General features: G+C 47.4%; 1 protein-coding gene across 5 annotated transcripts in view; it reads left to right on the forward strand.

Annotated features, from left to right (window-relative positions):
• The window catches only part of Clec16a (C-type lectin domain containing 16A), a 205,698-nt gene that overhangs the window by 81,814 nt on the left and 99,206 nt on the right, over positions 1–24,678 (forward strand). For all 5 annotated transcript variants that reach the window (XM_021184743.1, XM_029470212.1, XM_029470213.1 and 2 more), the window contains 6 exons: positions 4,127–4,249; positions 6,822–6,931; positions 7,582–7,626; positions 10,225–10,275; positions 14,045–14,173; positions 19,980–20,100. In XM_021184743.1, coding sequence (XP_021040402.1) covers positions 4,127–4,249; positions 6,822–6,931; positions 7,582–7,626; positions 10,225–10,275; positions 14,045–14,173; positions 19,980–20,100 — 579 coding nt within the window. The remainder of the gene's footprint in view (positions 1–4,126; positions 4,250–6,821; positions 6,932–7,581; positions 7,627–10,224; positions 10,276–14,044; positions 14,174–19,979; positions 20,101–24,678) is intronic.

Here is a 24,678-nt window from a genome sequence, read left to right on the forward strand (position 1 = left end):
TCGAACTCAGAAATCCACCTGCCTCTGCCTCCCGAGTGCTGGGATTAAAGGCGTGCGCCACCATGCCCGGCTACAGGCAGGCTTCTTTTTTGAGCTCATTTTATGAAGAATATTTTATTTATCTCTTTCCTTGCAGGCACTAGGAGGAGCCTTCACAATAGGATTGTGCCTTCCTTCCTCCAGAAACTACCGTCGGAACTTGAGCTTTCTGATTGCTTAGTTGTTTGGAGTCAGGTTTTGGCACATGATAAGACCTTCTTGAGAAACATTTGATTGGTGTTCAAGGGCTCTGGCTGCTTTCAGGGTTGTGGCCATGTGTGTTGCTGCGCACACCTTGAGAACTGGGGCCCAGGTAGAGAGATGGGTTCAAAAGAACAGAGGAGGTCTTAGAGGCTGCAGGAGATGCAGCAAGGCACCTGACACTGAAAAGAACCAAGATCTTAAGAGGTCTTAGTGCTGCCAGGGTAGAAACCAGAGTAGAACCCACTCTACTGTTTTTCCCTGGGGCCTGTGCTATGCATCCAGAGCTGGGAGTAGAACCAGACATGAAACTTACCTTGAGTGGCCTGGGAGATGAAAGCTAGCTACCCAAAACTAGCCAGAGCACAATGAAGGTGATGGCTGTGACTTCTTCCCACCCCACTGGCTTCCCACCAACCTCCTGTTAAGGGCCCCTACCTCAACCCTCCCCGCTATCTGTAAACTATAATTTGGGGGTAAAAGTTTTATCTGTTCCCATTATAACTCCCAAATAATTGACACAAAAATCTTTTAAGTTTTTTAACAAACTGCAAGCCTAGGTTGGGCAGGTTCTGAGCTATTCTAGTCCTCTAAACTATCATATTTCCCAGCCACGTGGTCCTTTACCTTCAATCTGAGTCTCACCCTGGCTTGCTTTGCTCCATGTGTGTCCTCTTGGGGAATCTCTTGGTGACCTGCTCTTCATACTCCTCAGGACTCCCCTTGGGACCTCTCCACATTGTCACCTCTTTTCCTCCTTCCTTTCTGTCTACCTGGGACCCCCTGACTTTGATAGAAAGTGCTGCCCTATTATATTCTCTGCCCAGCACAGGCTAATCAGCTCTTAATTAACCATTCAGAGATAATTGGGGTACATTATTTACCACACTGATACAGGAGATGCTCAATAATTAGTGCACAAGACGACCACCATCAGCTGGGCCTCAAAGTTTACCTTCAAAAACATGGAACAGCCAACCTTTAAGAGCTTCACCAGAAAAATTCCTTTGGCCTCCTGCAGCCTGACTTTCACTTTTCTTGAGTTGGATTTTCTTCTACTCCTTAGTCTTCCCTTTTGCAACACACACCAAATAGAAGCATATTAGCCAGACTGCAACTACAAATTTCCATAGGTACCTAGTAAGAGGCGGCAGTGACTGACTACCCAGTGACAGCAATTCCAAGGGGAATATTTACTATACTCAGGACCCTGTCTGCATGGGCCATGAGACTAGAGTTCTAAAGGCTCTATCAAGACAGAACTGCCTCTCACTCTCTGCAGCCAGTGAGACACCAGCCCAAGGGCACCTAGGAGCTTTTGGAGAGGTGGTGACTGTTGCTGAGCCCTGGAGTGCACACCCCTTGAATGCAGCTTTCATAGTGGACTACCCGTGTGGGTGGTGCCACCCCTCCTCCCTAACTGGATCTCAGCCACCTTTGGAGTCATCTCTAAAAAGAAATGAGAAAGCACAGAATCACTCCGAGCCTTGATTCCCTCACCAAAGGCCACGTGGCCAGAGATGGTCAAGAAAGAACAAAATAGAAGTCTAAGGAAGATTAGAACAGTCCTAAAAAGGGGCCTCCCTATGAAAACACAAGTCCTGCCTCCCACTGGCTGACATTCTAGGGGACTCTACCCCTGGGCCTGTCACTGTCCTCTGTAATGGAGCAGCTGATGGTGTAGAAAAAGTGTGGTGTACTCGGGAGAGAGATGCTGCCCAGAGCCACAGAGCAGCAGTCCTGTCCTGTGTCCACCCCTCACAATGGAAGGAAAGAGAGATGTGGGGACAAGATTGACACCGCTCGGGGAGTGAAGGCCAAAAATATTGGGTTGTGATTTGATTTTTGCCCTAGGAACCAGAGTTCTTCCAAGTCAGACACTTGGCATCAAGATGCAGAATCCACAAGTTCAGCCTCAAAGCAGTTCTGTGGGTGTGAGAGAGCCCTACAGAACACCAATCCTTAGGCCATCTCTTCTTTTCCACGTCATTTCAACCAAACAGAACACTGCTTTATAGCACCAGCACTGTGCACAGTTTCTTTGGGAACCCAGCAGTGCCACCTCCACTGTCTTACCAAGATTCTAGATGAAACCCCACCTGGTACTCAAGGATTCTGAGAAGTGCCACCTCCCCTAACTGGAATAGCAGGAAAGGCTATGCTTCAGGCATAAACAGTCCACAGGGTCTCTGTACTTGGGTCGAGCACTGTGTTCATTTCTGCAGATATTTCTTTTTTTTTTTTTTTTTTGGTTTTTCGAGATAGGGTTTCTCTGTATAGTCCTGGCTGTCCTGGCACTCACTTTGTAGACCAGGCTGGCCTCGAACTCAGAAATCCGCCTGCCTCTGCCTCCCAAGTGCTGGGATTAAAGGCGTGCGCCACCACGCCCGGCTTCTGCAGGTATTTCTAAAGCACCTCATCAGAGGAAAGGATAGGAGTTCACAGTAGCTTGCCCCGGGCCCCGATCACTGTGGCAGCACTGGCAGGTCGTCCTGCCATCTTAGCTCCTGGCACCTCTTCAGGAAAAATATTATCATGGCCTGTGATTACAGACTTGCCCATTCCCTTTCCTTATCCACTCTCCATCCCACCCTTTCTTTTGTCTCTTATTACATACTATTTATTTCCCGGGGGGGGGGTGGTATTCCTTTGTATCTTGGTGATAGATACGCTTTATGAGTTTCACTTTTTGTCCACCTGCCTAGGCTAAAGGTTTGAGTCATCCTCTCTTTGCTGATCTACTCCTCAGGAGCAGGGCTGGCATCTGCCCCACTCAGCTCAGAGCCTGCCGCTATCATAGTGTTGGGCATCCCACTTAGCTCTTTGCTTTCATCAGTGAGAGCTTAAGGCTGATTGTTGGGGCCTCATACATCTCAGCTCTGTTCCTTGGTCTGTGTCTGCATGGAGAAGAAAGGGCTGTCCTTACATGCACAGACTTGGCAGAGAATGGCAGTGAGTTGCTCTGATGAAACCTGCTTCTTTTCTACTCTGCCTCATCTTTCAGAGGTGCCACCATTGGCTCCAGGGCCATCCTCCTCACTGCTAAGTGCCCGACAGCCCTTGTTTCTAATAGAGACAAAGTAGGCCTTGAGCCACAGTGAGTTCAGTCAACAGTCATTGGCTAGAATGTGAGAACACTGTCCTATATGGCTTTCATAGTTACTGTTAGTTTTCACACCAGGTTGATGTCCTATTCACAAATAGCAATAGCAAATAAATGTTTTGTATAATAGTGTGTGTGTGTGTGTGTGTGTGTTTATTCATGTAAGTTTAGAGGTGTGTGTGCATGTATGTGTGTATTCGTATGGGCTTAGGGTGTGTGTGTATATGTATGTGTGTATTCGTATGGGCTTAGGGTGTGTGTGTACATGTGTGTATTCATGTGGGTTTAGGTGTGCGTGTGTGTTCATGTGGGTTCATTAGGTATGTGTGCATGTGCATGTGTTTGGAGGCTAGAGGCAAACCTTGGGTGTTCCAGGTACCATCCCCCTTGCTTTTTGTGACAAGGTCTCTCACTGGCCTAGAGCTCACTGATTTGGGCTAAGCTGTCTGGCCAGTGAGCCAGGATCTTCTCAGTGCTAGAATTACAGTATGCACCACATACTGTCCATGGCATCTGGGGATTGAACTCGGGCCCTCATACTTGTGCAGCAAGCATTTACCAACAGAGGCATCTCCCCACCGTCGGAACATGTATATTGTGATATATCTATGCACGCCCAGTGTACACAGAACCCAGACAGAAGCTAAACCAAGGCAGTGGCCATGCCAGATATCACTGAAAAGGAACATGGTGGCGGTGGCTGCAGACCCCATCTCCAAAGAACTTTTATCCTCCCACTGAGCAGCTTTACCAAGGACCATTTTTCTTCTTTCTCCATTTCAGGCATGGATCCTGAAAAACTAAAACGAATTCAGCTCCCAGTGCCAAGTGAGGCTGAGAAAACCACCTACAACCATCTGCTGGCGGAGAGGCTCATCAGGATCATGAACAATGCTGCTCAGCCAGGTACTGCTGTCTTGGGGTATGCGAGGGAACAGATCCCTAGCCAGGCACAGAAGCTGTCGGTTCCAGATCTGCTCTTTTTGAGAAGCTGGAAAACTCTCAGCCTTTCCTTTCCCCTAGGCACCAACATCTGCCTTCTGTTGTGGGCAGGACTTGGTCACTGGAGCTGTGTGCACCCTCAGGTGTAATCACACCTCTCTTCTCCCTCTACACCAGCCTTTCTTTTCTTTCATCATGGCTGGGACCTTCCTTTACTGGGGAGTCTGAGGCCATATTGTGGGGATGAACTAGGCTGGGAATCTGAGTGAATCAACAGGTTTGAAGGTCAGGTGAGGATACACTCTTTTTTTTTTTTTTTTTTTTTTTTGAGGAAACACTCTTGTGCCCATTGTCTCCAGTGGTTTGGCCCAGCACCCATCTGTAGCCAGCCACTGAGGTGGTGATAGCAGTGGGATGAAGCTGTGGGCCTAGGCTTTCCCAGCTGGAGTAAGGACTATTTTTACTCCAGGAGATATGTGACTATGACTAGAGACACTTGGAACAGAATGACTAAGAATGTTTCTGGTCTAGTGCTAAGTACCTCAAGTTGCCCAGGACCTCTACAGGTCAGAGTTACCTGGCTTGGAATGTCAACAGTTGCGTGGTAGCACTGAGGGAACTGTGCTGTGGTCAAGGATAGGGTCAGCTCTGGCTAGAACTTGTGAAGGCAGGAGCGTGATGGCCAGCAGAGGGAGTGGAGCTGCCCTGGAGAGGCACATAACCTCCAAGTGGAGAGGGGGGGAGGTCTGGAGTAGATAGATTGATCTGCAGGAGTGAGCAGAGACCAATTTTCCCTGGGCTTTTGTCATGCTAAACAAGACCTGCTTTGCACGTTTATAGCTTTGGCATTTGTAAGCACAAAATTTTCTCCTCTGTTTCAACCTTGGAACATTAGCGCATCAGCAGGCTGTTGTCTGGGGTGTGTCCCTGCTTGGGCCTCAGTATCTTAGAACTCAGGGACAAAGCCCAAAGACTCTCTGCTCCCTCATTCTCCTACTACACTTCCACCTTTCCTTAGAAATAAAATGCAAAGGGCTGGAGAGATGGCACAGTAGTTAAGAGCACTGACTGATCTTCCAGAAGTCCTGAGTTCAATTCCTAGCAACTATATGGTGGCTCACAATCATCTGTAATGGGATCTGATGCTCTCTTCTGGTGTGTCTGAAGACAGTTATAGTGTACTCGCATACATAAAATAAATAATAAAAAAGGAAGGAAGGGAGGGAGGGAGGGAGGGAGGGAGGGAGGAAGGACAAACAAACAAGACCCATGGGACAGTTTGCTTAATAGTAGTTGGCCTTAGGGTAAGCAATGAGTCTCTTCCCTAGGAGGAAGGAGATGCCTTCCAGTAGCAAGCAGTTACCTTTTCAATGTAGAAAGTAGCAGAGACCCAAAAGCATTATTAAGCCAGTGCCCACCCCACCCCCACTGCCCTAACAGATTTCATAAGTCAGCCATTGTGTTTGTGTTTGCTTATCAGTTTCTGCTTATATAGTTTAAGCTAGTCTGGGTTGGCTTTCTGTTAACTGTGACCAAATTGTGATAAGCTTCATGTTGTACCAGCCAGCACCCAGGCCTGGAGCCAGGTGCTGTGTAAACCCCCAGGAGGAAATCTCTACAGACACCCAGTGTGGTCAGCCCCGTGGGAAGGAGAGTTTGGAGCCCCTTTCTGGACACCTTCCAAAGACTGGTGATGTCAGCAAGGATGGGGTGGCTAGTGCTGGCTGTCAGGCCCGCTCATTCAGGTCCCAGAGTTGTCCCTGGTCTTCTGCCATACTGTAGAACTGAGCCTCACTGGTTCTGCTGGGCCCCTTTGCTGTTGTTTCCTGATCAGGAGCAGGGGTGGGTTCACACCTAGGGCTCAGAAGCATAGGTGCTGAATGAAAAATGAAATAAGAGGAGGATCTGACGACTCCTGAGAGTGCAGATGAGTCCTGTAGAGAAAGGGAGATAACTGAGAAGTAGGCAGAGGGAGGAGGCCAGGCTGGACCTGGCCAGCATACTGAAGTGGACAATGAGAGTAGAGAGCAAGCGAGGTAGTCTGGCCAAGAGACTAGTGTAGCCAAAATGGCTGAGGTATATAGGCTGGGAAAAGGGAAATGGAACCCAGCCCCTGAGAGGGAAAAGTTTAGGGTAGTGGGTGGGATAAGAAGTGACCAGTGACCCGTGTCCTGAGTTTCAGACTTAGCAGGTGAGAGGGCCCAATTCTAAGTCACATGACCCACAGTGGGTCTTACAGAACATGCTGTTCTATATCCTCACCTGGAAGAAGAAAACTGTTCTGGACAGGCACAGCTGCAGCATAGCCTCCCACCTTCCCTTGCTCATACCCGACAAAGGAACCCATAACTTACTAGGAAAGGGATTGATATGAAATGGTTCCCACCCCCACTCCCATCCCCCATTCCCAAAGTGAGAGGCTTTGGATGATAGGCCACCAGGTGGTGGTTAACCTCAAAGAAGGAAAATAAGACCTTGTGTTTGGGGTGAACACTGGGCTTTGTGGGTACTGGGCTGATTCTGCTGTGCTCTGCAGATGGCAGGATCCGGTTGGCTACACTGGAGCTGAGCTGCCTGCTCCTGAAGCAGCAAGTACTGACCAGCTCTGGCTGTGTCATCAAGGATGTGCACCTGGCCTGTTTGGAGGTAAGGCCATACCTTCCCCTGCCCTTCCTGTACTGTCGTCCCTCAGCTGAGGAGATCAGCCATGAGGCTCTTGGCACTGCCTGATCTGGACATCCCTAGTTTAGCTCAGAGAAGCTAGGCCTGAGATACCTGGTACCCTGACCCCCACCCCACCCACAGTCCTGCTGAAGCCCACTTGTCTGGAGGTGCCTCCCTCCAACCAGACCACTGGAAGATTCCCAGATTCTTGCATTGTAGTGGCTTATTTTGGAGTAATCTGCTTCTGGGTTAGCCCTGGGAGTTTTCAAATGTTCCTTTTGTGTGACAAAAGCTTTTATACATGTAGAAACATATATCTACCTACAGTGTGTGTGTGTGTGTGTGTGTGTGCGTGCATGTGTGCGTGCACATGGAGGCTCAGCATATTATATTATTTCTCTTTATTTTGTTCCCTGTCTGCAGAGGTGAAAAAGAACAACTGAGAGTTAACCCTTGAGTGTATCTGTTCTGATCCACTCCCTCCCCGCCCCACACACTGGTGAAAGAATTTTGTGTTTTATTAAGGAGGAGACATTATAGCTGGATTCTGTAACTGACTCCCCTGTTTAGCTGAGTTACCCATTGTTTCCCCTCAGATCTGCTTCCCTCACACCTTCCTTCTTCTTCAACAGGGTGCAAGAGAAGAGAGTGTCCACCTTGTACGTCATTTCTATAAGGTACTTGGCAGCACAGGCAGACAGTAGCATCGGGTATCTCTCATGGAGTAGGTTGGTGGAGTCTAGTCTTGTAGGCAGTGATGTGGGGTAGATATATGGGCACAGTTTAAGTGTGTGTATTCTGTGGTGTGCATGTAGAGGTTAGAGGAGAACTTTGAGGAGCTGGTATACTCCTTCCATTGTGGAATATGGGTATCAAACTTGGGTCATCAGGGTTGCACCAAAAGTGAGCTTGCCTGCTGAGCCATTTTGCTGGCCCTTGGAGTACTTTTCACACTTGTGAATGTTGGGCACTAGCACTTAATCCCACAGTCTCTTACAAGAACATTAAAAGTTCTGAGGACTTACTATTAGTTTATGGCAAATTGTTTATAAGTAACTCATAAATTTACTGTAATTTATGAGGTGTATGTGGATGACAAAGTCAAGCTCATAAGTTATATCTCCTAATACATAGAAAACAAGTATGAATCAGCCATGCTTGTATCAATTGCATATTGTTACCATCTGTAAGTGTGCATGCTAAGAAGATTCGTGGCAGCATCTGAAGCATCATCTGAGTTTAGTGAGATGGCCTTAGGACCTGAAGGATCTGGAGACATTTATCTTCAGGTAGTTCTCGCTTTAAGAGATCCACTTATACCAGTGTCATACAGTTTTGTTTGCCTCTGACCATAAGGCATGAGAAAATGCCATCAGCATCAGTCATTCCAGACACTGAGAGGTCCTTTTGGCTTTATAACCTGGCCAGATGAGGATGTAACATATGCTGGAAGTTGTTTCGGTTGTGTGAGCATCATGGTAGATGGCCTCTGGAAATGGAAGGGTAACACAACAGGGCTTTTCCAAATGAATGTCCATGGTCAGGGTGGGAGGGGAAAGAGGAAGTATTTGGAGGGGGGGTTAGTTAAGTAGGAATAGGCATTGCTCTAGAGTCTTGAGAGTGATGGAGAATGGACGGAAATGTGTGTAAAGAATGCCAAGTAGGCCAGGCAGTGGTGGCGCACACCTTTAATCCCAGCACTCAGGAGGCAGAGGCAGGCAGATTTCTGAGTTCGAGACCAACCTGGTCTACAAAGTGAGTTCCAGGACAGCCAGGGCTACACAGAGAAACCCTGTCTCGAAAAAAAAAAAAAGAGAGAGAGAATGCCAAGTAGCCTCTCTTTTCCTAGATAAGTTGGTGAGTAGATGAAGGCAGATATGGGGTCTGCTGAGACCACTCTCTCACCCTACTACTTCACATGGTGGATAAGTGGCTCAGAAGTCCAGTCGTGCTGGAGTCATCCTAGTGATCTCTGCAGGTCCTCCTGGTCCTGGTTCCCCTGAACAAGACTCACACGGTTCCTGCTGGGCTGGGAGGTGGCAGCATAGCCTCTCTGTCCCACTGCCCTTGCTTACTCTGCTGGTGCTTTGCACTAGGCCTGCCACCATTGTTGGTTTTAATTGAGCTAAGCCCAATCCTGTAATCTAAAACTCTACTTTGCCAGGACCAGATAACCTGATCCAGCTGCAGTTGTAGACTTGTAGACTTGCCCAGAGAAAGGGGCAGCACTGTGGGCCACCACTCCCTGGGGAGGAAATCCCATGTACCCTTCAGAGAATTGCACTTGAACTTTAAGCAAAAGCATGCCCCTTCTAGTCAGCCCAGAAGAAAAGAGAAACCCTGGGGCTGCCCAGTGCTCTTTGGACCTCTCTCTTCCCCATAGAACTTCTAGAAATCTGTCTGCCTCTTGAACGCGCTGATGTTGTAAACACAGAAAAGCACAGAGTAGCCATTTCCCAGAAGCTGCCCCTCGGTCAGTCGGGAACAGAAGGAAAACTGTGTTTGCATTTTATTCCCAGCCCAGGGAGACAGGGTAGTTCTTACTCAGTTCATGATGTAGGACAGAGGCAGCACTGACTTCTCCCAACCCCTAACTAAGAGGCAGGCTCTGAGACTGTGCATTTTCTGTGCATTATTCTGCCTTCACAGTGAGTGGCCAGATAGACCTGGGCTCCAGCCTATTCTTTTCTGGCACACAACACCTTTGCCATCCCATTCTTACAGTGAATCAGGTGGCGCTGGATTTTGCCCAAGGTGGAGTCCTATGCAGTCATTGTCCTTATCAACCAAATGCAAGACTTTCCTCAAAAACAAGTGGAGCCAGCCATATAAACTTAGTGCTAGTGCTAGCGGCTGTGCCTCCCCACCCAGGCACAAACCTCACATGTTTAACATGGTGACCTAATAGCATTTCCCACTTTCCCAACCTCTCTGGAGAAGTAAGTGATGTTAAGCAACTGAAATATTAACCTTGTCTATGTTTTAATTCTATATTGTGTATTACCTTCTTTTGTTGTTGTTGTGCTCTAATTATCTGATATGACTGACGAAACGCCACTTTCAACAGGAGGAGGCTGCTGTGCAGCACAGTTTGATATTTAGCCTTCTATCTGCGTGTGTGCTCACATTCCCATGTGTGTTTTAGTTTCTGGGATTTTCAAGAACTTGTAATGAAAAGCAGGCGGCCTCCAAAGCCAAGCACAAGCACAGTCTTTGTCTTGCTGTGTTTATGGAGCTAGAAGAAGCTTTTCCCTACTCCCTTCCTATCTTTGCAGGGAGAAGAGATTTTCTTGGACATGTTTGAAGATGAGTACAGGAGCATGACAGTAAGTACAAAGCCAGAACATACAGAGGCTGGCACTTAAGAACATACAGAGGCTGGCACATAAGAACATACAGAGACTAGCACTTAAGAACATACAGAGGCTGGCACTTAAGAACATACAGAGGCTAGCACTTAAGAACATACAGAGGCTGGCACTTAAGAACATACAGAGGCTGGCACTTAAGAACATACAGAGGCTGGCACTTAAGAACATACAGAGGCTAGCACTTAAGAACATACAGAGGCTGGCACATAAGAACATACAGAGGCTGGCACTTAAGAACATACAGAGGCTAGCACTTAAGAACATACAGAGGCTGGCACATACCTTCATGCCTGCAAAATTTGCAGAGGGCTCTGTCTCATTTGGGGCTTTCTGGTCAAGTGGCAAAGATTGCTAGTGAGGTAAATGTGATTGCCACCATCACATCAACATCAGGGTATATTCATCCCAAGCCCCTGAAGTGTCTGCCTTTATTGCTTCCTAACCGTGTGCCCTTGGGCGGGTTACTTACATTCTGAGCCTGGCTGTTTATCATCTGTGCAGTGGAGCCCATACCTCTTGAGTTGCCCCAAGCAGATATAAAACACTCAGCAGCAGGCCTCATGCTGTGCCAATGTGAAAAAGTACATATGTCCACTTCTCCCCTCTCTTGCTCCCTGGGGTTGTTTGTTTGTTTGTTTGTTTGTTTGTTTTTTAAGACAAGGTTTCTCTGTGTAGCCCTGGCTGTCCTGGAACTCACTCTGTACACCAGGCTGGCCTCAAACTCAGAAATCCACCTGCCTCTGCCTCCCAAGTGCTGGGATTAAAGGCATGTGCCACCACTGCCCAGCAGACATTTTGATTTTTAATCCAAGACAGAATTTATTTTTTAAACAAAGCACTGTGGCTGGGCATAGCCATGTGCACCTCATCCTAGCTATTTAGGACACTGAGGCAGGAAGATTTAAACCCAGGAAGTCAAAACTAGCCTGGGCAATATGGGGAGTATCTGTCTTGGGGGAAGGGGTGTTATTTGTTTTAATTCAGAAGTACTTATGAATTGTCATTTCATAAAAGGATACAGGAAAATAGAGTATGGTCACAGTCTTACTCTAGTGATTATGATTTATCCTGAACAACGTTTAACATTCTCCAGAAATATGAAAGGGATATGCCCTGGGCCCTGAGACTGACATGAGTCCTCAGCTGGTCCTTAGGAGATGAGCTCTTGCCAGCTGAAGTGGTACAGGCCTCACTTAATACTGTTCCACTGCTGCATTAGGTGGTGGCATTGTGTCTGTGAGGTGGTCAGAGTCACCTGCATATCATTAAGCACAGGGATCCTTTATTGAGAACTGACTGCTTGCGAAGGTGAAGGCATGTTGTATATATATATTGAGTCTGACATGCAACACAGTCTCATCTTAAAGAAAGTAAGAGTTTATTTTTGAGCCAAATATAAGTGACCGTGTCCAGTACTCAGATTACCCTATACATGTTTTGTTAAGGAACTTGTTTCATGAAGTCACAGAACAAAATAGAATCATAAATCTAGACACTTTAAATCCATCAATAGGAACATGAGATGACAGGTTATAACAAAGTGAAGGAGGTCTCTATTGTAGGTCTCAGATGCTGTCTATGACAGATTACCACATTCCAAAAAGCTTCACCCAACAGTCACAGGATGCGTGCTCAGACAGAGGGGAGCAAGGAACTGCTATCAAGGAAGCTACAGATAGAGGACGGAGTTTGACTCCAAGCCTGAAATATGCCAGTTCTCTATAACCAAGACGCCCTCACCAATCTGCTTTGTAGAATCGTCAACATTAGAATTGCTCTTTTTCTCTCTTGCTCTCTTCTTGCTCTCTTGCTCTCCCCTTCCCCATTCCCTTCCCTGCCCCTCCTCATGTGCTCATAGCCATGGCTGTCCTCTACTTCTCTTCTCTCTCCCTTTCTCTGCCTTTCTCTGCCTCTACTACCCTCTTAACTCCCCTCCCCATTCCCTGAGTAAACTCTATTCTCTACTGAAGAAGAATGAGGAGGAGGAGGAAGGAGGAAGAAAAAAGAAAAGAAGAAGAAGAAGAAGAAGAAGAAGAAGAAGAAGAAGAAGAAGAAGAAGAAGAAGAAGAAGAAGAAGAAGAAAGAAGAAGAAAGAAGAAGAAGAAAGTTGTTTTTTCCTTTTTTCTCCCTCGGGAACTGTTGCTGTTGTCTTCTTTATCCAGCTGAGGGAAAGCAGGAGTCGGAGAGGCTGAGTAGTGTCCCTAAGTCTGTCCAGCCTGCTCGTGTCAGAGCTGGGCCTCCATGGAGAGTGGCCCTCTGTGCTGCTTCTCTAGAGCAATAAGCATAGGTGCAGTGCTCCTGCGGTCCCTGCCTCTCCCTGGAGCAGAGGACAGACTAGAGATGACAGCTCTCTATTTTGTTTGTCTCTCAGCCCCCAAGTAGCACTCAATAAATAGATGACAAGTGATCTTTTTCATGGACATAACTCACCAAAGCATGAAGTGATGGGGACATTTATAATGAACATAAGTGTTAAAGTGTCAGAAAGAGAAGAGCAGACAGCATGGCTAAGTGGCTCCCTGGCTTCCATACCCATCTCCAGGGCTCTAGCAGCCGAGCCCTCACCTCATCTTTGTCACTGCCCCCCTGAAGCATCCATGGATCACTTTCAAGGTCATACCTCCTTTTCACATGTGGGTTGCAGTGACTGTGCCTCCATCTTACTGACCCACACAGCCCCAGCCATGCCTAGGAGTGCATGGTACTTCCCTCTTCACACCATCAGTTACAGTGGAGCACTGCACAGGTTTTCAACTTCTCCTCTATCTAGTGCGGAGTCCCCTCCCAGAGTGTGCTTCTCCATGGTGCCCTTTTCAGCTTGGAAATGGTAACTTTACAGGTTGTTTATGATTTGAAAAAGTTGGGGCTCCCAAGCCCCTGAAGTGTCTGCCTTTATTGCTTCCTAACCGTGTGCCCTTGGGCAGGTTACTTTTAATCTGAGCCTGGCTGTTTGTCATCTCTGCAGTGGAGACCTCTGAGTTGTTCCAGCCAGATAGGAAATACCCAGCAGCTGGCCTCATACAAGACCCATAAGCCAAAATCCCCTCATCCCACCCCACAGGAAGCTTCCTGGGGTTTGCTTCTTTTACTCCAGTGTTTATGGCGTTCTGCTGGACAATGCTTGACATTCTCCAGAAGTACTAAGGCGACACACTTGCAACTACAGTCATCCTCAGCTGCCCCTAGAATACTGGCTTCTGAGCTAACGTAAGTGAGTGCCACTCAAGCTGGTCACATATTCCTTAGTGCTTCAGGTTTATTACTAAAGGGATGACAGACCCTGAGACTCACTGTTATCCCCACCCCCATGGAGAGAATGGGAGGAATCCCATGGAGGAGGTCCTGGCACTGTAGGAGCATTGGAGCCAATCTGTATTGTAAGAAGGCCCTGCTGGGAAACCAGTGCCAAGAACAGCCTGGAGTGGGAACATGGCTCTGCCACCCTGCTCTGGGATACAGGGATTTTGAAAAAGGGACTCAGGTCTCTGGAAAACAGTGTTAAACATGTCCCACAAAGGAAGGCAGCCAGTCAGCACTAGGTGGCCGTGGGGCCCTCTGACTTAAATGAAGGGAAAAGCCACACACACACAACTTGGAGAATGAAAAGAGCCTGCCACTCATCTGGCACACGAGAAATATAGGCCCCGTCTAACCCAGAGCTGGCTCATTTGTGGCCCAAGTACAGGAGGGCGTTTGCTGAGGCTTCCTGTGCTGTCTCTCCTAGATAAAGCCCATGAATGTGGAGTATCTCATGATGGATGCTTCCATCCTCCTGCCCCCAACGGGCACTCCACTGACTGGCATTGACTTTGTGAAGCGGCTGCCATGTGGTGACGTGGAGAAGACGAGGCGGGTGAGTAAGTGCTTTCTGGCCTCTCCTGGGCCATAGGGAAAGGGTCTCTAGATCGTTGAAGCCTGCTACCAATAGGTGTCTAGTCGCCTGGAAAGAATAGCCTCACCATTGCACCTACTACCATACATGGCTTTTTTTCCAAAGCCTGTTGCCCTTGGAAATTGGAGATTGAGATTCTGTGGCAACTGGTACCTCTGTGGGCTGCTGTCAGACTACCTGCGCCAGGGCAGAGTGCAGTCAAAACCCTGGATGGAGGCCAAGCCAATCTTCTTTGAAGCAAGGGAACACAGCCTAGAACAGCCAGTGTGGGGAGGTGGATGTGAACCCTAGGCACACTGGCAAGCTGTCTGATAGTGAGAGGATGGTGCTGGCTGAGGCAGGAGAGCGTGCGTAAAGAGCCTTGTTCTTAGAACAGCAGAGGTGATCCCCTTATCTGCACTTTGTTCTGAGGCGGCCACTCTAGGAAGCAGCCTCGCTCAGGCTCTTCACAGTATTTTATCTCCTGCGTAAGATCTCGGTTTCTTTCTTAGAAAGCAGCACTGCCTTTTCCTGGAAAATCATTCCCTGGAGACGTGACTGGGAGTGGATAATTTAGAGGCACTCATGATCGCTCCCAGGCTCACTACATCGTCCTTGGTCTGCTTGTGGCTCGGGGGTCTCACTTTAGGATTTCAGAAAGCAAGTGACATAAAGTTGTGTGTGCCTCAGACAAGAACCTCTGTGACCTCCTCCGCCCTGCTGGCACTGTTAACCATGTGCTCAGGGACTGCAGAGGAGGCGGAGACTTTGTATCTTCAAGCAACACACATTCCCAGCCCTGAGCACACCACAGACTCCTGCACGGTGTCCTCTGACCTCCATGTGTGCACACAACACAAATACTTTTTTAAGTGTAAGATCAAAATACCAAAAGTGCCCCTGACCCATGCCAGCCCATAAGGGACATCCATGTTGAAATCAAAGTCATCACAGTTTGGGGGTCCAAGCAGAACTTGGATTTGAGTTATCCCCACTCAGGTAGGGGCAGTTGGAAGGAGTGGCTGAGAAAGAACGAGAGTTCCTTAGTCAGGCCTACAGATGTTATAGCTATGTGATCTTGGAAGCATTGTTTAAGTCCCTGAGCCTAAATTTCCTCCTGTGCCCCCTCAGCTTTTGCCCACAGTAGGTGGCAGGATGGCTGTGAAGTTTCTGGCCGACAGTAAACACTGAAAGTGTGTTGGTGGGAAAGGAGTGCAGTGCACTAGTGTCTTAAGATAAGTTCCACTCAAGGACTCGCTAAGCTTAGTGCAGAGGAGAGCCAGCAGGGGGCGCTGGCAAATGGTAAAGTCTGAACTGAAGTATTAGCTATCTGGGAAGCCATTGGCCAACGGGTCCCTGTGCTAGGGTGTTGTGTTTGGTACTAGGGATGAGGCCAGAGCATGCACATGCTCAGCACGTGCTCACCCTCCTCTCAGTCTTTGCTTGAGACAGTAGCCCAGGTTGGCTTCTACCTCAGCCCCCCAGATACCTGGAACTACAGATTTGTGTCCCCACACTCTGATCCCATGTTCCCTGTAGGCACAGCAGGTTTTTATGTTTGTCTCTATTGACCTTGAGGAAATGGGATGGCCGTGTGCTACACATTAAAGAGAACTCAGTCAGGTCTCAGCATTTTTAAAGGAAGGACATTTTTCTTCCATATTGCAACACTTAGAGACATTTGCTTCTCCTCCCATCTTTGTCTACAAACTCAGCCCCTTATGATGGCACAGGAATTTTTGCCATGGTATCACCTGCATTCCTTTCTTCATTGTATTATGAGGTTTCCTGTTGTAAGAGTGGTTTTCGCAGCTCTGGATAAGCTTCCCAGTTCTTACATGCTACCAGTGACATCACCCCAGCCTACAGGGGAGGAGTCTTTCTTTTCTCTCTTTTCTTTCTTTTCTTTCTTCCCTTTCTTTCTTTCTTTCTTTCTTTCTTTCTTTCTTTCTTTCTTTCTTTCTTTTGTAGACAAGGTCTCATGTAACCCAGGCTAGTCTTAAACTCACTATACAGCCAAGGATAACTTTGAATCCCTGATCCTCCATCCTCTACAGCCCAAGGGCGGGGAACATGGTCTGTGCCACCACGCCTGTCTGATGGTTTTCTAAGTGATTTTTTTTAGGGCTGCATAAAGGTTGTCAGGAGTTCTCTGCCACAGCTCCCATGGGGTTTCCAATTGGTCAGAGTTTAGGGCACCTCCATGTGATTCACTCTTTTCAGCTGAGCTGTGAGAGCTACTTCATGAACACAGTGTTTTCTTTCTCTTGAATCATTTCTTTAGGACATGTTCCCAGAAGCAGGATTTCTGGTTCAAAGGGTATGGATTTTTTTTCATTTCTAACGTCACCACCTAGCTTTCTCTCTGGGCCAGGCCCACATCCAGCTGCTTCAACCCTGCTTTCAGGATGACTTACTTTCACAGCTGTTTCCACAGCCTTGTGGGCTTCTAACCTGAATGACTGTCACCTAAATACAACAGCTTGCAAATATGGCAAGGAAGCTGGCAGAAGTGACCTGAGCACTTGGTCCAGGGGCACCTGTGCCATGGAAAACCCTCACTCACCATGTACTCCTCCCCAGAGCTGAGCAGATACTAGGAACTCCTGCTCCCACTCAGCCAGGTGGAGCTGAGATTCATCAGCCTCCAGACCTTCTCTTCCAAAGCCACTGTATGAGCTGGGTTTCTAGATGCTGAGTGTGACTGGGGCTGGCTTCCAGACTCGGAGAAGCTAAGAAATGGAAGTTTCTTCATACTAGACCTCAGTCAACTGTCTTCCCTTTTGAAATTTGGTCTCGTGGGTTCCAAGATTTGAAACAGTCATCATTTCTTATTACTTTTGGCTATGACATTAAAACTTTGTGTCTTGATTTAGCAAAGAAAAGAAGAGTCCTTGATAAGACCATGGGTCCCAAGCCCTGACTCTTTGGAGGCCAAGGACTGTGATCAGAAGAACACAGTCTTTGGAGTTGCATGGGGAGCCAGTCTAACAGCCCTGGGCTTCCGTCTCTCCACTTGTCAGATGGGAACCACATAGGGTAATTAAGAGGTCCAGCTGGCAGGCAGCTGGGCACAGTGATGCACACCTTTATTCCCAGCACTCAGTGGGGCATGGGGGTGTGCAGAAGCAGTCGAATCTCTATGAGTTTTAGGCCAGCCTGGTCTACTGAGTGAGTTCCAGGACAGCCAAGGCTACACAGAGATTCCCTGGAAAGAATGGGGGTAAGGGGAAGCCCTACACAGTGCTCACTGGCCATGAGTGGCGAGAGGGAGCTGATAGTGTCTCTAGGGTGGTGGCTTAAGTGGCCACGGGGTGAGACAGCATGCATGCCAGCCCCTCTGGCTGCCCTGTGGCACTCACCTCTTTCTGCTCTTAGACATGGGCTTCTTTTGTATGTGGCTTTCCCTTGAGAGTTGGTATTTTAGATGGTATTATATATGGTTTATATTTTATTTTATAGTTTAAATTACTATTTTTATTTGTATTCGTGGAAATATCTTCCATTCAACATTTGCAGAGTAAAAGCAGATGTTTTACCAAAGGCCTACAAAAAAGCCAAATTCTGAATTCATAGATTCCTTGGAAAGCCTCAGTCTTCCAAGGGATAGGCTGCAGAAAGCAGCATGTGTTTCTGTTTTCTCATCCCAGCTGTGCCCCCGCTGGGGGTCTTTGCCATCAGAACCCTGAAAGCAATGGACTTGACAACATGGGCAGACTGGGACATGCATGCAGTTGGTTCTTTTCTTTCCTTCTCCTCATCCCTGAAGTTGTAACACTTACTTAAGAGCTCTGGCTGTTATATAATCCTGTGACACCTGCTCCCCACTTCACATCTTATTGCTGTCTTCTTTGGACTGGCACAGGGATTGCATTTCCTGGTATATGAGGCTGTGTCAATGTGTGCCTGATATTACAGAGGCTTGACTCAGCGCCTTAACAGCTGTATGGGCCAAGCTCACTCTGCCCTGTCAGCACCTCTCAGCATTCTTGCTCCTGTAGTCCTAAATTTACAGTATAGAACCCCTGAACCCCAGCACATAGTAGGTGCTTACTAGATAGGAACTCTTGATTTTTTTTGTTTGTTTGTTTGTTTTGTTTTGTTTTAGTAGAACCACTCCTGGGCTGGAGAGATGGCTTAGTGGTTAAGAGCATCGACTGCTCTTCCAAAGGTCCTGAGTTCAAATCCCAGCAACCACATGGTGGTTCACAACCATCCTAACAAGATCTGACACCCTCTTCTGGAGTGTCTGAAGACAGCTACAGTGTACTTACATGTAATAAATAAATAAATAAATAAATAAATAAATAAAATAGAACCACTCCTCTGTTTCTTCCAGTTGGTACAGGCTCTATGAAGTCTAGACTTTAAAATCTTCTAAGGATATTCAGGTTGGGTCCTCATGCCTCCCCACCATTACTGCAGGGAAGCTGACTTTGTCCTGTAGTCCCTGTTTATTCAAATAAGGCCAGGGCTGGGGAGTACTTTCAAAGTCTCTACATGAGATCCTCCAAGGCAGAATCAGGGCTTTGTTAGCTAATCAGAGATACTCATTGCCTGAGCCACTCAGATGCAATGACCTTCCAGCCCTTTGAAGTCAAAAGTTTGTTCCCTCTTGTTTCTTGAAAGGTCTTTACTAGATAAAGGGTTTCTCCACTTCATGTAAGCTAGGACTGTCACCATCTTTGCCACAAACTGGAAATACACCTGTGTGAAGTCACAGTCATTTGTCCTGACATTCCTTTCTATTGGTAGTAGTATCTATCAAGGACCTGGATGACCACCCCTTATGGCAAGCCTGTGCTGGCTGTGCCCTCTAGCCTTGTCTCAGGACTGCAGCATAACCAGAGAGCTCAGGGTTACTGTGCCTTGTTCACCGTAGTGGGGTTGGGGGGCAGTGCTGACCTTGCCTCTGGAACTGTATTCCCAACGTCAGAGGGGATCCTCACCAGTGGCGTGCCTTGTGCTTCTGGGCTTTCTGTCGGTGGCAATCTTGTTTCTAGAGCTTGAGGGCTGCTTTTGCACAGATACTCCTAGCAGCTGGTATCTCTGACCTGTTCTCTGCTCTCAGGACATGCCTGGTTGTCATGCTGGATGCTGACCTTTTTCATGGGTCAAGGGTGCTTGTGCTGACAAGCTGTGTCTGCCCCTGAGATGAGCTGGGAGAGCCTGAGGGCCTCACAAGGCACTGTTGTCCATTGGCCAAGTATCGACTCACCTGTCTGTCACATTCCTCCTAAAGCTGAGGCCCCAGAGGCGGGAGATGAGAGTTGGACTCTCACTGAGTCTAGCCAGACCTAAAGCCTACATGCATGCTACTGTCCTGTCTTGTGCTCACATTTACTGGATAGGCCTGGCACACAAACTGGAGATTACTGTCTCCCAGCCCCACTAGCTCAGTTGGAGTGGCAAGGGAGTTGTAGCCCCTCCTGAAGTGCTCTCAGGCAGCACTCCTCACCTTCCTGGCTATTTGCTGGCTGTGAACTGGGCAAGCTAGCAGTCAAGGAGATGTGAGTCAAAGGTCATATGAGCCTTGAGGACAGGTCCTGGCAAATGGCAGGTGCCCAGTGAAGTGACCCAGGCTTCAACCAGTTGGGGACGGAAGCAGGCTCTCCCCTGAAATATCATCTTCCTATGACATCTCCAGGCCATGGTGCTTCAAGGCTGGCCTGTTCTGTCTCTCTTCTTCCTTTCCATTTAACCAAGAGTCACCATGCAATGCCTTCATGCAGGGCACCTAAAAAACACCCTTAAAACTCCACTCTCCTCTGCTTTCTGCTCTATCCAGGCCATCCGGGTATTCTTCATGCTGCGTTCCCTGTCACTGCAGCTGCGAGGGGAACCTGAGACCCAGTTGCCACTGACTCGGGAGGAGGACCTGATCAAAACAGATGATGTCTTGGATCTGAGTGAGTTGGCCATCCTGTCTTGCACTAGTGGGCCAGGGGATACAGGCTCTGCTCTGTTGTTTGACCTGCTCTGCTATGGGAGTGTGTGCAGCATGCAGTCTGCACTGCCGCTGACCCAGGACCGAGCAGAAGGGCAGTGCTGAGCAGCAGAAGGTCCAGTGAGAGTGGGCCTCACTGACATGAGAACAGCACTGGACTTTCTGGTGTTGTGGATTAAAGAGTTTCTGTCTAAGTCCAGTGGAAAAAAGATTCTCTTGATGCCAAAAGGAAGCCTATAAAAAATACGTTATCAAAATGAAAAAGCACAACAAACCCAGAAGCACATCACCAGTGTTTAGGTAAGAATGAGGGCTTTGCAAATCAGAAAGCCTGTGCCCAGCCTATAACCTTGAACTATGTATTGACCATTGTCTTAGAGAGGGTTTCTATTGCTGTGATAAAAAAATCCTAACCAAAACCAGCTTAGGTTTATTTAGCTTACACTTCCACATCACAGTCTGTCATCAAAAGAAGTCAGGAAGGCAGGAACTGAAACTGTGGAAGAATGCTGTTTATTGTCTTATTTGTTCCTCATGGCTTGCTCAGCCTTTTTTTGGAACAGCCCAGGACCACCCGACACAGCACCCCCCACAGTGAGCTTGGCCCTCCCAATTCAGCCATTAATCAAGAGAATACCCAATAGGCGTGGCCACAGACCCATCTTGCAAGGGCATTTTCTCAATTAAAGTTCCCTTGTCTCAAAAGACTATATAGCCTGTGTCAAGTTGATAAAAAAACAGACAAACAAATAATGAGGGCACCATCATTCATTGCTTCAAAATTCCCTCTGCGACATAAGACAAAATATTTTTATTTTATTTTATTTTTAAGACAGGGTAGGCATCTCTGAATATTCCAGGCTGGCCTTGAACTTGAGATTGCTTTGCCTCACTTCCAAAGTGCTGGGATCAGCCGGGCGTGGTGGCGCATGCCTTTAATCCCAGCACTCGGGAGACAGAGGCAGGCGGATTTCTGAGTTCGAGGCCAGCCTGAGTTCCAGGACAGCCAGAGCTATACAGAGAAACCCTGTCTCGAAAAACCAAAAAAAAAAAAAAAAAAAAAAAAAAAGTGCTGGGATCACAAACATGTGTCTCCATGGCAAGTTAATAACTGGGATTTAAAAGAGACTGTGGTATTTTCAGAGTCCTTCTCATACTTGTATGGCTTTCTCTTCCCTCCATTTACCATGGTGCACATACATACTAAAGGACACAGGTTTTCTGTATGTTAGAGCATTCTGGTGCATTAGGAATCTGTTTTTAAAAGATCATTTTTGCTGTTTTTAATTATGTGTGTATGTGCAGGAAAGAGATGGGGGTTGAGGGTGATGAATGCCAGTGTCCTGGAGCCCAGTGGCATCAGATCCCTGGAGTTATAGCCATGAACCACCATATGGGTGCTGGGAACCAGAGCTAGGTCTCTATAAGAGCAGCAAGCCCACTAACTGCCAAGCATTCTCTCCAGCTCCGAGTCAGGGCTCTTTTAAGAAACGGAAAAGCCGCTGGGCAGTGGTGGTGCATGCCTTTAATCCCAGCACTTGGGAGGCAGAGGCAGGTGGATTTCTGAGTTCAAGGCCAACCTGGTCTACAGAGTGAGTTCCAGGACAGCCAGAGCTACACAGAGAAACCCTGTCTCAAAAAAAAAAAAAAAAAAAAAAAAAAAAGAAAGAAAGAAAGAAAATAGAAGAGAAAAGAAAAGCCAAAGCAGCCTGGCAGTGGGAAAAGAAAGGGCTGGCTGGCTAATAATAGTAATGTTATCTTCAGATAAGGCTGAGTCTGGATGTCGCATCCGTGAGTGGAAAGCTGCCCTTTGCCATCTCTTGACTCTGCTTCCCTGTCTCCCCATCTTGAAGAAAGATGGCCACCATCAGCCCCAGCTAAGTAGCCCTGACAGAAAGAACTATAAAAATCCAGAGTAGGCTTTCAGGAGCCCGGATTGAACAGTGGACCTTTTCCTCAAACCGTGCAATTGTCAGAGGACGATCAGGAACCTTTGCCAAGGACACAGGGTTAGCTTTGGACCCTAAGTGTGAGGAGGGAAACCCAAGAGAATAACCTCGAAGGAGAGGTGCAGGCAAGGCACACAGGGACTGCTCTGTGTCCAGGTGTTTGAAACCATCCTTCTGAGGCATGATTTATATATAATAAACTTTACCAACCTCCATCAGTGAGTTCTGACAAAACTTCATCTGTGTAACCAGCTCTCATAACAACCATTGAGTGCTAGCTTTCAAGCCAGCTCTGCCCTACTTTTTCTCCTCCACCACAGCCTCTGTTTTTCTCTCTATAAAATGGGGATTGTTGCTATGAGGTAGTGGCACACACCTTTAATCCCAGCACAGCAGTACTCTTTTAATCCCAGGCAGAGGCAAGCAGATCTCTGTGAGTTCAGGCCACTCTGATCTACAGATTGAGTTCTAAGACAGCCTGGGCTACATAAAGAAACCCCCACCACCGACCACCCCCAACCCCATATCAAAAAAAAAAAAAAGTGTACTTGTAGTTGCAGGTAGAGGACTCTTAGCATACAGGACTCCATCCTTACTATTAGAGGAGGAAAAGGCAGAAAGGTGGCCACTCTTGTTTAGTGACTGGGTGAAAGGTGGCATAAAAACCACAGCCACACTCCTAACCTGAGCAGCTAGTAGCTCAGCACACCAGAGAATCCTACCTCCTGCACGGCTCCAGGTTGCCCAGTGTGGGTCCCTCACGAGGGACCAAGATGCCGAAGAGCCCCTCACTGACTCCTGTTCCTCTGCCGACATTTCTTGTGTTTGTGCTTTCATCTCTCCTTGTGTTAGAAAAAAAAGAAATTATGACCCTCTTTGCCTGTTTCCTTTGACCCTTCACCCTGAAAAACAGCTGTAGTGATTTCTGTAAGGCTAGAATTGATCGAGTTGGCCAAAGAGAATCAGGACCAGGCTTTCTCTGATTTGATCCATGCAGAGAGGGAGACAGCTCCCTTCAATTTTACATCCGTGAAATGGAATTAAATTTTATGCTGGGAATTCACATTCCTTCTCTCCTTCCCCTAGGAAGGGCCCTGCTGAAATAAAGGTTAAAAGTATTTCACTTATCAATTTTAATTGATTAGTTGCTAGTTGAGATCACTTAACTGAGCCTTATGGTAGTTGGCCATTAAGAAAGTAATGGCTGGCTGGCTTTACCCAGCCTGATTGCAAATTATGTCTTTTGCTAAAGAGCATGATGTTCAGAAAACTTGGAGCAGTAGGGATTTTAAAACCTGGTGCTACCATGTTGTTAGCTGCTGCTGCTGCTGCTGCTGCTGCTGATGATGATGATGATGATGATGATGCTGGTTTGGTTGGTTGTTTAAAATTATTTTTGGTGATTGTAAGGTTGAAGAGGATCATCACACTTGAAGTACACAGATTTCTATAAAACTGACCATGGAATGGGTGGATGGTGACTGAGTGATTGGAAGCCTCGTATCTTTCTGTCTTCACGCCAAGCTCAGAAGCTGATCTAAAAGAGAGAGGTTTGGGATTGGTGCACTTTAATCTCCCATGATAAGGTCTGGTAGTCTTAAAGAAATGCTGACTTTACACACAGCAGGAAACATGACACAACAAATATTTGTTGACCTCATTGTACTGATAAGAAACACAGCCTTAGACAAGAGTCTGCTGACCAGTACCGGGTCTTTGGTCCTGCATGGCAGAGCTGTGCAGCAAAGGTGTGGTCACATTCTGGGTCTGCTATGATTGAAGCCTGTCTTTGTTCTTCTGAAAAGGAGGCTGGCATACGACAGAGGTCATGAGCTGTTTGCTGTGTCTGCTGAATGAAGGAGGGAAAGAAGAGCAGAGGAGGAAAGAGAATGTCATTCAGAGAATAGCATTCTGGCTCACCTACCTCTATGCCTCAGCCTCACCATTAGCACTAGGTCTGTGTCGTGCGCCTAAGCCTTTCCTTTTGCAGTGCGTCTGCACCCAGCACATATTAACAGTCGTGGCTTTTTCAACAAAGAAGGAATCAAAGTATTCTTGTTAGTTGAATGAGTAGCCACTGTTTTGCAAATCCCAAGACTCTAGGGTACAAGTTGCTGTTTGGAGTTAGAGGTGGAACTGTGTTCCTCTGATCTCAGCTTGCCCTACTAATGTCACAGACAGCCTGTGGTAGAGCCAGAAGCCAGCTGTGACCTACAACTACAGTAGTATTTGCAGTGCACCAACTTACATTCTCACTTTTTTGCTTATGTGAGACAGGGTCTCCAAGTGTCCTGGAATCCACCTTGTAATCACAGCTGGCCTTTGAACTCCAGGCAGTTTAGGATGATAGGTTTGATACCCAGTGTATTCTGACTTTTAAATTCATCCATGAAGTCCATTCAGTGAAAATCTGGTTAGTGAAGATCCGCTCATCTTTTCAGGTGTTTATTGAGTATATACTATATGTCAGGCACAGTACTAGAAGCTGAAGTCTGACTGTGTCACAGCAGGACATGCTCAGAACAATGCTGGCACAATGACAGTGGCTGGAGGTGGGGGGGACTGGGTTTGGGAGTTTTTTTTGGTTTTTT

Source organism: Mus caroli, chromosome 16, assembly GCF_900094665.2.
Source record: "Mus caroli chromosome 16, CAROLI_EIJ_v1.1, whole genome shotgun sequence".
Lineage (NCBI taxonomy): Eukaryota > Metazoa > Chordata > Mammalia > Rodentia > Muridae > Mus > Mus caroli.